At 54.2% G+C, this 13,026-nt stretch overlaps 1 protein-coding gene across 1 annotated transcript in view; it reads left to right on the top strand.

The window, feature by feature from the left end:
- Positions 1-13,026, top strand: part of WDR36 (WD repeat domain 36) — an 804,166-nt gene that overhangs the window by 185,544 nt on the left and 605,596 nt on the right. The window contains exon 6 of the mRNA XM_069625487.1: positions 11,794-11,848. Within this exon, the coding sequence (XP_069481588.1) occupies positions 11,794-11,848 (55 nt within the window). The remainder of the gene's footprint in view (positions 1-11,793; positions 11,849-13,026) is intronic.

Genomic DNA, 13,026 nt, shown 5'->3' on the forward strand with positions numbered 1-13,026 from the left:
CGGACATGGCCCAGGAGAAAGGAAGCTCGACGCCCGGGAAGCTGTTCAGGACCTGCCCTGGATGCCAGCCAGAATGTTTTCAAGGAGGACGAGCATTCGTTATGCCTCTGTCTCCATGAGGACAAGACGCACACGAAGAAGGACTGCGCGTTTTGTGGGAACATGTCGGAGCGGACCATGAAGGATCGCCACCTCCGTCTCACCAACTGGATGAAAGGGAAGAGCCCGTCGGGCGAGAAGAAGAAAAAGAAGTCCGAGCGGTCTTCTAAGTCCTGTGAGGGCGCCCCGGCGACGGGGGCCCAACAAAAGGCTAAGCACCGCAAGTCCGCGGGCACCAGGAGCGCCGAACGGTCGGGCTCCTTGGCTGCCAGGCAGGGCGCATCCTCCCCGGTGCCATCAACCACGAGCCAACGCTCTGGCTCGGGTAAGAGGAAGTCCGAGAACCCGGCGAAGCTACTGGAGAGGCCCCGGTCGATCTCGAAGATTCCGGCAGAGGGGGAGCGAGGCTCGGACCGTCCACGCAAGGTGAAGGCCCCAGGCGTCCAGAAGGTCACGATGGCCTTAATTCACCCTGCTAAAACCTCGATCGAGGATGTCGCCGCAGCCCTGGCTCAGCCTGTGGAGGCTACACCAGTGGAGGCGCCCTCAGGACCCAGAGTCTCCCTGCCACCGCGGAGGGAGTCGTCTTTCAGGCCCATTGAGAAGACCCCCACAAAGTCCTTGTTGGAAAAGGTGGGGGAAGGGCTGGTGGCCATCGTGGATACGGACACGACCTCTGAAGAAGAGCTCATCGAAGTCGTGGAAGAGGCCCAGCCCATCGGGAGGGATCCCGACGAGGGCGACGAGAGCGACGGGGTCGCCGACAAGGCTCCTCAAGAGCCCCCGCGCCCGTCGTTTCCGGCGCGCAGGACACTTCGGCGGCTATTTTGTCAGCGATTCAGTCCTTATGTTCGGAGATAAGGACAAGGTTGCCCCTCCCCCTGACGGAAGTACCTGAGCCAGACCTGACGGGGGAACCGCAGCCAGGACCTTCGGAAAGTCCACTGCATAAGAGGAGGACGCATCCTATGCCACCTCTCGCACCTCTGCGGCCTGCTCTGCCTTCCCCCCGGTCTACTACCCGCGGGGATGATACGGGCACAGACACGGCTACAACAGGTACAGATAACGACGGAGGCGACGACGGGACGTGTCCCCCGTCGCCCCCTGCTCGGGCGTCCCTGCCCGACGAGATTGGATCCTTTCATGCCATGATTTCCAGGGCATCCGAGCTCTTCCAGCTCTGCCCAGAAGAGAAGGAAGGGTTCCTTTACCAACGGCGCAAGGCTAAAAGGAAGACGGTCCTCGCCGTCCCGCTTCTTGATGACATCTGGGATGAGGGGCTCGCCCTCCTCAAGAACCCTGCCACGGTGCCAGCAAAGAGGGACCGGTACGAGAAGAAGTACTGGGTCCCCGACGCTGCCCCCTTGTGCCTTCGGGCACAACCTACCCCGGATTCGGTCGTCTCGGCGGCGGCAAAGAAGAAAGCTGGGGGGGCATCGGCCTCGACATCAACCTCCCCGCCGGATGGCGGGGGCAGGAAGTTGGACACGATGGGATGGCGGATCATCTCATCCGCAGCGACGACTATCAAGGCGGCTAACGCCCTGGCTATCGTAGCCCGCTACGACAGGGAGTTGTGGTTCAAAATCGCCCCTCTGTTGGACTTCCTTCCGGTCGCCAAAAGGGCTGAGGCCCTTGAAATCCTACAGGAGGGTGAGTTTGCTTCGGACCACGCCATCTCGGTGGCAACGGACATCAACGACACCGGTTTCCGTCAGTTGGGCAACGGCGTTTGCTTGAGACGACGAGGATGGCTCAAGGCCACGGATTTCCGCCAGGACGTACAAGCCAAGGTTTTGGACATGCCCTTCGACGGGAACAACCTGTTTGGGAAAGCGGTTGATGAGTCCCTTCAGGCCATCAAGACAGACACAGAGACTGCCCGGGCACTGGGAGTGCTCCAACAACGACGGCCGTCCTTTCGGAGCTCCGGTGGCAGACAAGGTGCCTCCAAGGGATCCGGCAGTGGCTCCTCCACGTACCGCCAAGCTGCAAGATCTTTGCCCCAGGAAGCCTACAGGGGACGCGGCAAGTCAGGCGGTGCCCGTCGTCGTCGACAGGGAGGCAAGGCGGCCTCCAAACAAGATTGAACTGACCGTGGGGTCGGGCTCCCGCCGAAGCACCCCGGTGGGAGGCCGGCTGGCGAGGTTCGTCAGCGTGTGGGAGTCCATCTCCACCGACCGTTGGGTGCTGGACGCCCTGGCCCAAGGGCACGCCCTCGAGTTTCAGAATAAGTGCCCTTGCGGACCACCCGTGGCCAGGAAGGAAAATCACGTCCCTCAACTACTGTTAGAAGTAAGGGCGATGCTCAAGAAGGGTGCCATCGAGCTCGTCCCAAAGAGGCTTCAGGGCTCCGGAGTTTACTCAAGGTACTTCCTCGTAAAAAAAGAAGACAGGAGGATGGCGCCCCATCCTGGACCTACGACGACTGAACAAGTACATCAAGGCACAGAGGTTCCGTATGGTCACCCTCCAGCACATGCTGGGACAGCTGGAGGAGGGTGATTTCCTGCCGTCGTTGGACTTGGAGGATGCGTACTTCCACATCCCCATTCTAAAAAGACACCGAAAGTTCCTCAGGTTCGTGGTCCAAGGGCGGCGCTACCAGTTCAAAGCCCTCCCGTTCGGATTGAAGTCGGCACCCAGGGTGTTCACCAAGTGCCTCGCACCGGTGGCGGTGCGGCTGCGCCTACAGGGGATCCACGTCTACCCCTACCGGGACGACTGGCTCATCCGGGCAAGGACAAGGGAGCTCGCCGTGGAGCACACTGCGAAGACGGTCCAGCTGCTCACGGACCTGGGATTCTCCATCAACTTTCCAAAATCCCACCTGGCTCCGTCGCAAGTAGCCCTGTTTCTGGGAGCCAAGCTCGACACAGTGGCGCGGTTGAACTCGCCGTCGGAGGAAAGGACCAGGACCATTCTGGGCAAGGTGCAGCGTCTGCTGGCCACGGACATGGCCAGGGTAAGATCTATCAAATCCCTCCTCGGGATTATGTCCTCCTGCATTTATCTGGTGCACCTTTGCAGGCTTCGGATGCGGCCCTTACAAGAGTTCCTCGACGCCCACTGCGTCCAGTCGACGGGCAGCTTCGAGGACAGGATCCCTCAACGAGACGTTCCGTCAGGCGATCCGGTGGTGGGGTACCCGCTCCCATCTGTCGGCGGCTACGGACTTTCAGACCCCAGCTCACCAGGTGATGGTGACGACGGACGCCTCCCTGAAAGGTAGGGGAGCGCACTCCGGAGATCTTCACGCGAGAGGCCTTTGGCTCACGGAGGAGAAGTCTCTCCACATCATCTTGGAGCTCCGCGCAGTGTTCTGGGCCCTCAGGTCCTTTCTTCCGTCCCTCAAGGGCAAGGTGGTGAGGATCTTCACCGACAAAACCACCACAATGTTCTACATCCAGAAGCAAGGTGGAACCAGGTCCCCTGCCCTATCCAAGGAAGCCCAGGATCTGTGGCACTGGGCCGTCGCCCAGGGGATGTTTCTGGTGCCTCTTCATCTGGCAGGAATAAAAAACACGATTGCCGACTCACTCAGCAGGGAGCTGCGCTCGTGCCAGGAGTGGGAACTACGCCAGGATCAAGTGGATCGACTCTTCCGACGATGGGGCGCACCCCAAATCGATCTCTTTGCGACGGCGATGAACTCCAAGTGCCGGAGGTTCGCCAGCAGGTTCCCCCAGCCAAGGAGCATGTGTGATGCTTTCTCGTTCCCCTGGGACGGCCTATTTCTTTATGCGTTCCCTCCGTTGCCGTTGCTGCTCCGGCTCATCAACCAGCTCAAGAGGTCCCGGTGCAGGATGATCCTCGTCGCACCGGTGTGGCCGAGACAGATCTGGTTCCCGGACCTTCTGGACTTGTCAGCGTCCACACCAGTCAAGCTGCCGACGGACGCAGACCTTCTCTCCAGAGAACGAGGCGCCATTCTTCACCACAACCCGGAGTCGCTGAACTTGCAGGCCTGGCTCCTGCAGCACTAGAGTTTGGAGGGTACGACATCCCGGCCGACTGCAGAGAGGTTCTCGCAAAGGCCAGGGCGTCCTCCACTCAAGTGCTACGGACCTAAATGGAAGATGTTCTCTGTTTGGTGCTGTGCACAGAAGATTAACCCTCTGGCGATTACGGCCCCTCAAGTACTGCCGTACCTACTGTCATTGGCCAAAGCTGGACTGGCTCACGCCTCCATCAAAATACATCTAGCGGCTGCAATCTCCCGATATACCAGGACTACGGGACGGGCGTCCTTGTGGCCTCATCGCCTGGTGAAAGAATTCATGAAGGGACTATTCCGATCATTCCCGCCGGTGAAGGCCCCTGCCCCGGCGTGGGAGCTTAATGTGGTGCTGACCAGGCGCATGGGGGCCCCATTCGAGCCTATGCATTCAGCGCCTTTGAAGTTCCTGTCATGGAAGACAGCTTTCCTCGTGGCCATCACCTCCGCACGACGAGTGGGAGAGATCCAGGCCCTATCTTGCAAGCCTCCATACTGACTTTTCATGACACAAGGGTGGTGCTGAGGACACACCCCTCCTTTATGTCCAAGGTGCCGTCGGACTTCCACCTCAACGAGCCCTTGGTGTTGCCAGTTTTCTTCCCGTCGCCTTCGTCGCCGGCCGAGAGGACTTTGAACTCGCTGGATGTTGCTAGAGCGCTGAAGTTCTACGTGGACCGCACAAAGAGTTTTCGGAAGACGTCACATCTGTTTGTGAACTTTGGGACTGTGAATCAAGGGAAGGCTCTCTCAAAGACTTCCATTTCCAGATGGCTCTCCGGCTGCATCATGCACTGTCACCGGTTGGCAAACCGACCGCTGCCCGGCCGTCAGAGCCCATTCGACCAGAGCGATCGCTGCTACCACGGCGTTCCTGTCTGGTGTGCCCCTGCTGGACATCTGCAGTGCTGCGACGTGGAGGTCGATGCACACCTTCATAAGAGTCTACTGCGTCGATTGGGACTCCAGGGAGGAGTCCAGGGTCGGCCAAGCAGTGCTGCGCAACCTGCTAAGGTGAGCCTGGTGAGGAGGTGAGAGTTGCTTAATGTTGAGTTGTTGTATTGCTTTATGTTGAGCCTGTTGCCACCTCCCGTGGTTGTGCATGTGTGTACTGCTATGTATTCTCTTATTCATGAGCATGTGAATCCATGCCAGACCCCATGCTGGAGAAGGAACAAGTTACTTACCTGTAACTGTTCTCCAGCATGGGTCTGGCATGGATTCACATGCGAACCCTCCCGCCTACCCCTCTGCGGCTCTTCACTTGGTCATACTGCCACTTTACGTGCTACCAAATCTGAGGATGGCTGCCAGAGGCGGGGCTTAGGGAGAGGGCAGTCAGCTGGAGAACAACAGTTACAGGTAAGTAACTTGTTCCTTCTCCAGCATGGGGTCTGGCATGGATTCACATGCTCATGAATATTCCCCATCGTCAGGCTGGGAATCCTCGGTAAAAGAAAAAACGTTTCACTTACAAACAGTATTTCTCCTTTTAAACCAATCACTGTACTCTGAGTCACACTTCCGCCATGCAATGACAGCCCTCTTCCTAAGCCCCTCCCCTGGCAGCCATCTTCAGATTTCTACTGCACGCTTCAGTGTTGGGAGCTACTTCTATGTTTTTTTTTCGTGTATTCGATGGGAAAAAGTTTCTATTTTTGTTCCAAAAGAGCCTGTGTGCTTATTTCTCCATCTGCCAACACCGGGGACCTGTTGTCAGTGAATTTCAGTGCCCTTCAAGGGAAAAAATCGTTGAAGTTTCCAGAAGGCCATCGGGCCTACTTCGCGCCCTCCTACCACGACTGAGGAGAGGAAGGAGGGAAGGTCCCTCTTCAAGCCCTGCACCAAGTGTGGGCTACAAAACGTGTTTGTGTAAGATAACCACCTACAATGCCTCTACTGCCTGCACCTGGACTATAATCAGATGGAGTGTGAGATATGCATGGTGTTCTCCAAGAAGACTACTAAGGACAGGCACAGTAGACTGGCGGCATGGCTTAACGCTAAGGCCTCTGCCCTGTGCCCCTGAGCAGGGTTATGCCTCACCCAGGACCGGCCGGTCTGAGGAGCAGTCTTCTAAGTCCTTTTGAGGGCGCCTTATCTGTGGGGGACCCAAGACCAGGCCAAGAACTGCGAGTCTGAGTCCACCGGGGTCGCTGTGGAAGCGGGTCCCAAGGTGGATAGGGTGCAATTGGCGTCACTCTCCGCCTCCATTCCCAGCCGGCAATCGAGCTCCTCCTCAAAAAGGAAATATACCCCGGCTAAACTGTGGGAGAAATCCCAGAGGCCACGGACTGAAGAGAAGATTGGGCCGACCTGCCCAAGCAGACCCAATCTGCGCAGGCTAAGACTTCTTCAACGATAGAGCTGGTGGCAGCTGCTTTGACGACGGCTAATGGAGCTGATCCTGTGAAGGTAGCCCATGCAGCACAGAAAGTGTCCTTGCCACCTAGGTGCAACACCGCCGCAGTGCCTTTGGCAAAGTCTGCTGCCACGCCAGAAGGGAGGAAACTGGCTCAGGCCCCGGTTCAAGCACCACAGGGGTGAAGGGGTTAGGGGTGCCCATCTCCCCCACCTTTCAAAGCAGCCACCCCTCCAGGCCATGGCGCAAGCCATGGAGGTCTCGTTCACAGATGAAGAGGACCAGGAGTCCTTTCACACGGTCCACGAGGACGTGGAAGAGGATGACTGAGGCGACCGACATGCCGCAGGGCCTAGTGTTCCGATACCGCCAGCTTAGCCGAGGGATGTCTCTCTGGACATTCTGTCGACCCCTATCACCTTGGTCGCAGAGATCCCGAATAGGATGCCACCAGGCTCTGTTCCTGTGATTCCCCCTCAGCCCCCCGTTCAGACATCAACTAAGAGGAAGCCTCATCCGATGCCCCCATTTCAGCCTCCACATCCGCGTCTGGCCCCACTCTCCACCAGCAAACCATAACACGGGTGCAAACATGGCCACGGCGACAACTATATCGTTGCAGCGTGTGGCGGTTCTCCGCATTTGGATCTTTCACCTAAGGCGTCCCCACCAGACGAGGTAGGGTTGTTCCATTCTATGATTGCCAGAGCCTCCAAGCTTTTTCAGCTTGTGCCCAAGAAAACAGGAAGGAGGGTTTCTTGTACCAGACGCGCAAGTCCAGGAGGAAGACCATCATGGCGGTGCCCCTCTGGACAACATGTGGGATGAGGGCCTGGCCCTCATGAAGAACCATTGCACGGCTCCAGCCAAACGGCATAGGCTGGAGAAGTAGTACTGGGTGCCGGGCTCTGCGGTTACAACCATTGCCGGATTCTGTGGTGTCGGCGGCCATGAGGAAACTGTCGGCTAACCCATCTTTGGTCCCTCCGGACAGTGAGGAGAAGAAGCTGGATGCCGTGGGAAGGAAGGTGATTTGCACCGTGGCGTCCACGATCAAGGCGGCCAGCGCACTGGCGATACTAGTCAGGTATGACTGGGAGCTGTGGTACAAGCTGGGACCTATTCTCCCTGAGGATGGAGGCAATTGCTCTTTTCCAGGAGGGGGAGGATGCATCTGATCACGGTATCACAGTGGCGTTGGACTCCGCTGGCAGGGGGTTCCGGCAGTTTGGGAACAGTCTGCATTCGTCAACAAGGCTGGATGAAGGCCACAAATTTCCGTCAGGAAGTCCAGACGAAGGTATTGGACATGCCTTTTGACGGAGAGCACTTGTTTGGGAAGGTCGTCGACGAGTCCCTCCAGTCCATCAAGGGGGATACACAGACGGCCCGTTCCTTGGCCACTCTCCAGCAGCAGAGCTCTTCTTTTCGCTCCTCCCAGGGGAAAGGCAAGCAGGTCTTCCAAGGGTTTTCCTCCTCTTACCGTCAGCCTTCCAGATCCACGACCCAGGAAGCCTACAGAGGCCGTTCCCAGGTCTCCGGTAGCAGAGGACCGCGTCGCTGTCGTCGCCCGCAGAGCAGGACGCCGGCTCCGAAACAGGCCTGACCCGGCCAGGATGTCGGGGCCCCACATGTGCCTCCCAGTGGGTGGCTGGCTGATGAAGTTAGTCAGCGAGTGGAAGAAGATTACCCCTGACAGATAGGTGCTGGGCGCTCTTGCCCAGGGAGATGTCTGTGGATCCCTCTGGTGGCCAGTCGGGAGCAGCACATTCCTCAGCTCCTGGAAGAGGTACGGGCAATGCTGCGGAAAGGGGCTAGTTCCCAAATGGCTCCACCACTCTGGAGCCTATTCCAGATACTTTCTGGTCAAAAAGAAGACCGGGGACTGGAGACTCATCCTAGACCTGCTACGTCTGAACAAATACTTGGTCCCAAAAGTTCACGACGGTCACTTTGCAGCATGTGCTCGTCCAACTGGATGAAGGAGACTTCTTGACGTCACTGGACCTGGAGGACGCCTATTTCCATGTCCCAATTCACAAGGCACATCGAATGTTTCTGCGTTTTTTGTAGTGCAGGGCCAGCACTACCAGTTCAAGGCCCTACCTTTTCAGTTTGAAGTCGCACCCCAGAGTGTCCACAAACTGACTGGCACAGGTGGCAGGCAATCTACATCTATGGGGTATACACGTACCTAGATGACTGGCTCATCCGGGCCCACTCACGAGAGTTGGAGTCAGACACATGGAGGTGACTGTCCAGCTACTGACAAATCTGGGATCCTCCAACTATCTGCTTGACAACATCGAAGAACATGCTGTTCCTAGGAGCCAGACTCAATGCGGTGTCCTGCCTGGAGTCACCCACGGATGAGAGGGTAGCAGCCTTTCAAGTGAAGGTGCAACGGCTGTTTGGCGATGAAGACCGCCACTGTGCGGACCATCAAGTCGTTGCTTGGCTTGTCGTCCTACATCTACCTCATTACAGATGTAACCTCTTCAGGGGTTCCTGGACATTTGCTGGATATAGGTGTCCGAAAGCTTCATGGACAGGATCCCACTCGACGAGTTCCGTAGGGCGATAGCATGATGGGGTGTCCACTCCAACATCGCCCAGGGCATGGGGTTTCAAAACCCTCCATACCAGGAGACGGTCACCACAGAAGACTGGGGAGCGTAGCACCGGACGTCTGCATGCCTGTGGCTGCTGGTGGAAAAAAATCTCCATATCAACATCCTGGAGCTACGGGCAATGTTCTGGGCCCTCAAGTCGTTTCCATGTTTTGGCGCTGGGCCGCCGCACAAGAGATGTTCCTCTTCACCTTGCGGGAGTCAAGAACACCATTGCAGATTCCCTCAGCAGGGAGTTGCGCTCCTGCCACAAGTGGGAACTTTGGCAGGACCAGGTGTACTGCATCTTTGTCAAGTGGTGCAGGCCCCAGATCGATCTGTTTGCGACGGCGGCGAACTCCAAATGCCAGATGTTTGCTAGCAGGTTCCACCAACCAAGAAGCATGGGGGACGTGTTCTCCTTCCCATGGGAAGGCCTGTTGTTTTCCATGTTTCCTACATTGCCTCTCCTGCTATGAGTCATCCGCACACTCAGACAGTGCCAATGCAGGATGATACTTAGCGCCCCTGCGTGGCCGAGGCCGATTTGGTACCCAGACCTTCTCAGCCTGTCGGTGTCTCCTTTGGTCGAGCTGCCGGATGTTCCAGATCTTCTCACCAGAGGAGGCGGCGCAAACCTGCATCACGACCTAGGATTGCGGAAGTCTTGGCTCCTACAGCTCTATAGTTTGGTGGATAGGAGTTGCCTGCGGACTGCATAGAGATCCTCTCCAAGGCCAGGGCATTGTCTACTTTGAAGTGCTACGGTCACAGGTGGAAGCGTTTCGCTATGTGCTGCCGGTCGCAGAAGATTACCCCACTGAGGGTCACGGCCCACAAATTCTTCCATACTTTCTATCCTTTGCCAAGGCCAGCCTGGCACACGCTTCTATCAAGGTGCATATGACGGCTATCTCCCGCTACACCAGGTCTCCACGAAGATCTTCACTGTGGTCACACTGACTCAAGGAGTTCCTTTAAAAGATCTTTTTCAATCTTTCCCATGTGGGAACTCAATGTAGTTCTACCAAGGATTCCCAGCCTGACGACAGGGAATATTCATGAGCATGTGAATCCATGTCAGACCCATGTTGGAGAAAGAAACTTACAGGTAAATAATTTGTTCATTCACCGATACGCAGATGGAATGCTGATCTACCGCAAGTTATCCTCCATCAAAGACATCCACATGCTCAAGGCCTGCCTCACATTGATCCATTCTTGGTTTCCATTGCTTACCTGAAGCTCAACCACACCAAGACTGAATTCGTACTGCTGACCCACAACACCAAACACCCTGACCTGGCTCTCTGCTATGAACCGTGAGGGATTGACACCTCAGCTAGCCCCTTGTTGCAGGTCCCTTAGGTTCAACATCAACAGACACTTCACGTTCAAACAGCACATAGCAAGGAAGACACCAACAGCCTGGTAAAAACGTTCTCTCCTGTGGAAAATCAAGCTTTTCATCCTGGAAAACAACTGCAGATCTGCTGTCCAAGCCTTGATCTTCTCTTACCTGGATGGTGGCAATGCCATTGTGGAAGACCTTCCGGCGACTACTCTGGCACCCCTGAAATGTGTTCTGTACGCTGCAGCAAGACTCACTAAAGGATTCCTCAAATTCAACTGCATCACATAACCCTCACATGCACTGGCTTCCGCTTCAAGCGTGTATACTCTTCAAATCCTGTTGCATCACCTACAAGGCGTTTATCCTCAAGTCCCCAAGCTACCTCACTGAGTAACTCAGCATCTTCAGAGGCCTGCGATCCACCAGAAGTAAGGAAATGTGCAAACCTGAATTACAGCAGTGCAGGAAGGAAAGAACCAGAAGACAGGCCTTCTCTGTCTATGCTCCAAGACTCTGGAACTCCCCCGCCCCCCGTCAACATCAGACTTGCCTCATCACTTCTACAGTCCAGGAAAGGGCTGAAGACCTGCCTCTTCAAGGTATGGCTCCTCCTGAACACCTAGGTCCACACACTCTGCACTCCCCACACTACCTGAGACTGTGATCTGCTCCCCACTGTCTCCCCCCTCCCATGCTGCCAATTACCCACCCTCCACTGTTAGCTGGCCGCTCCCTTTTTTTTTTTCTCTGTTTTCCTCACTGTGTTCTTCCCCCCATGATAGTAAATCGATCCATTGCTTCCCAAGCTAGGTCTGGGCTCCAATACCATAATAATTATTGTGCACCTAAGGGGCGATTGCTGATTTTAATTTTAAAAAGTCTATTTTATGGTTTGGTTAACAGTCTTCAATGCAGAAGTGTTTGTTGACAATATTTAACTTGTTTTTTAAGGTTGTCCATGTATTTTGCCAAATTAGTCAACATACATTAAAGCACGTTGTCTGTTCTGTGGCCGTTTTGTCATTTCTTGTGGTGAAGTGTTTTGCTGTATTGTTATATTTGTTATTGCTGCATGGAATACTTTTTTTCCTGCCATAAACCTTTTCAGTGAGAAAAAAAGAATGAACAATTTGAAAAATTTCTAGAGGATCTAAGATTTCAAGTTTTCAAAAGCAGTAAAGCAACAATGCCTCATGTTGCATGTTTGTTTGGTATTTTGCTTCACTTCACAATAAGTAGAAATGGCTAGAACCACCCATCAATGAAATGTATGACCGTCAACATATTTGTAATTATAACATGCTTGTTATTTCATCTGATGTGAGCTGTAATTTAGCAGTGCTCTCACATGCTGTTTTATCCCATTTAGCAAACTTGTTTACACCTTCCCAGGCTGGAGCTCCGGTGTCACTGTCCTGCAACAGGTATTTTTATGTTTTTAATAAACACTGAATTGAAGGATTATAAATCTTGCACATAACCATTCGCTCTCCATCTAGGGAATATTCATGGGCAACTTTTGATAGCAATACACTTGCTTTGTTATAAGGTCTTTATATGTTTCTTCCTTCAGGTTTGTGTCCCTTTTCTTGTAATTTAGCACTTTAGCTATGAAAGTTAGTGTAGGTGCCTGGCAGGGGGTTTCTTTTGATGATCCGTTGAGCACTCGGTGGACATTGGTGACAAGATTTCAGTAATCAATTTATGCTTTATCTAATCCTTGAAACAATTTACTCCATGACTTGCCACCAATCCCAAGAAGCGAAGAAAGTCCCCTTGTTTGGATCTATGTGGTTGTTATGTTATGGGTACTTGTATAGCGCACCGTCACCAACGGAATTGGTCCCCAGGCGCTCTGGCGGATCTGTAAACAGGAAGGACGGGTTGGGTTAGTCGGGAGGAGGGGAGCAGGAGAGTGGGAGAAGTGATGTGCTGTTGGAAGCTTGAGCTCGGTATACACCGAGTGCTGGGCTTTGGTGCTAGTATCGGACCGGGCGAGACGTTGAGTGCTGTAGGTGATCTTTGTGTTGTTGATGTGGTGTGGTAAAGTGCGTGCGGATTGCTGGGAGAGAGATGGTTGTGTGGTTTAAGTATGCAGAAGATTGAGGGTTGGGTTAGTGGGGTCTGTATCCTGATTCAGGTACTTGTGATTCCGTTAGAGTTGTATCCATGTGGGTTATTTTGATGCTGGTTCCTTGTGGGCGACTCGCTTTGTTGGTGCTGCGCTGAACCCGCTGTATCATAGTGAGTATTGTTTGGACTGATAGGTGCGTCTGAACCTTTTCTTCGGGTGTGGGACTGGGTTGGTAATATCTATTTGCTTGTTATCTAGTGTGACAATGGTCAGTTGAGGTTTGAGTGGTTATATTTTGGCGAAAAAAAATACTGAAGCTGAAAATAACGAATTGTTTTCTCTTTGCACATTTCCACGCAATTATATGTGATGGAAGACCTATGCAACCTCCCCATACATTATTTATTACCCAAACCTGCGACCCCACATAAAATTGAGTAGAATTGCGCAGTAAATAAAATCAGCCTTTTGCTGCAAAATTTCGTAGTGATACCCCCTTGTTTTATCTTACGCAAAACGTTTGCCTTC

Source organism: Ambystoma mexicanum, chromosome 6p (assembly GCF_040938575.1).
Source record: "Ambystoma mexicanum isolate Mex_15411 chromosome 6p, UKY_AmexF1_1, whole genome shotgun sequence".
Taxonomy (NCBI): Eukaryota; Metazoa; Chordata; class Amphibia; order Caudata; family Ambystomatidae; genus Ambystoma; species Ambystoma mexicanum.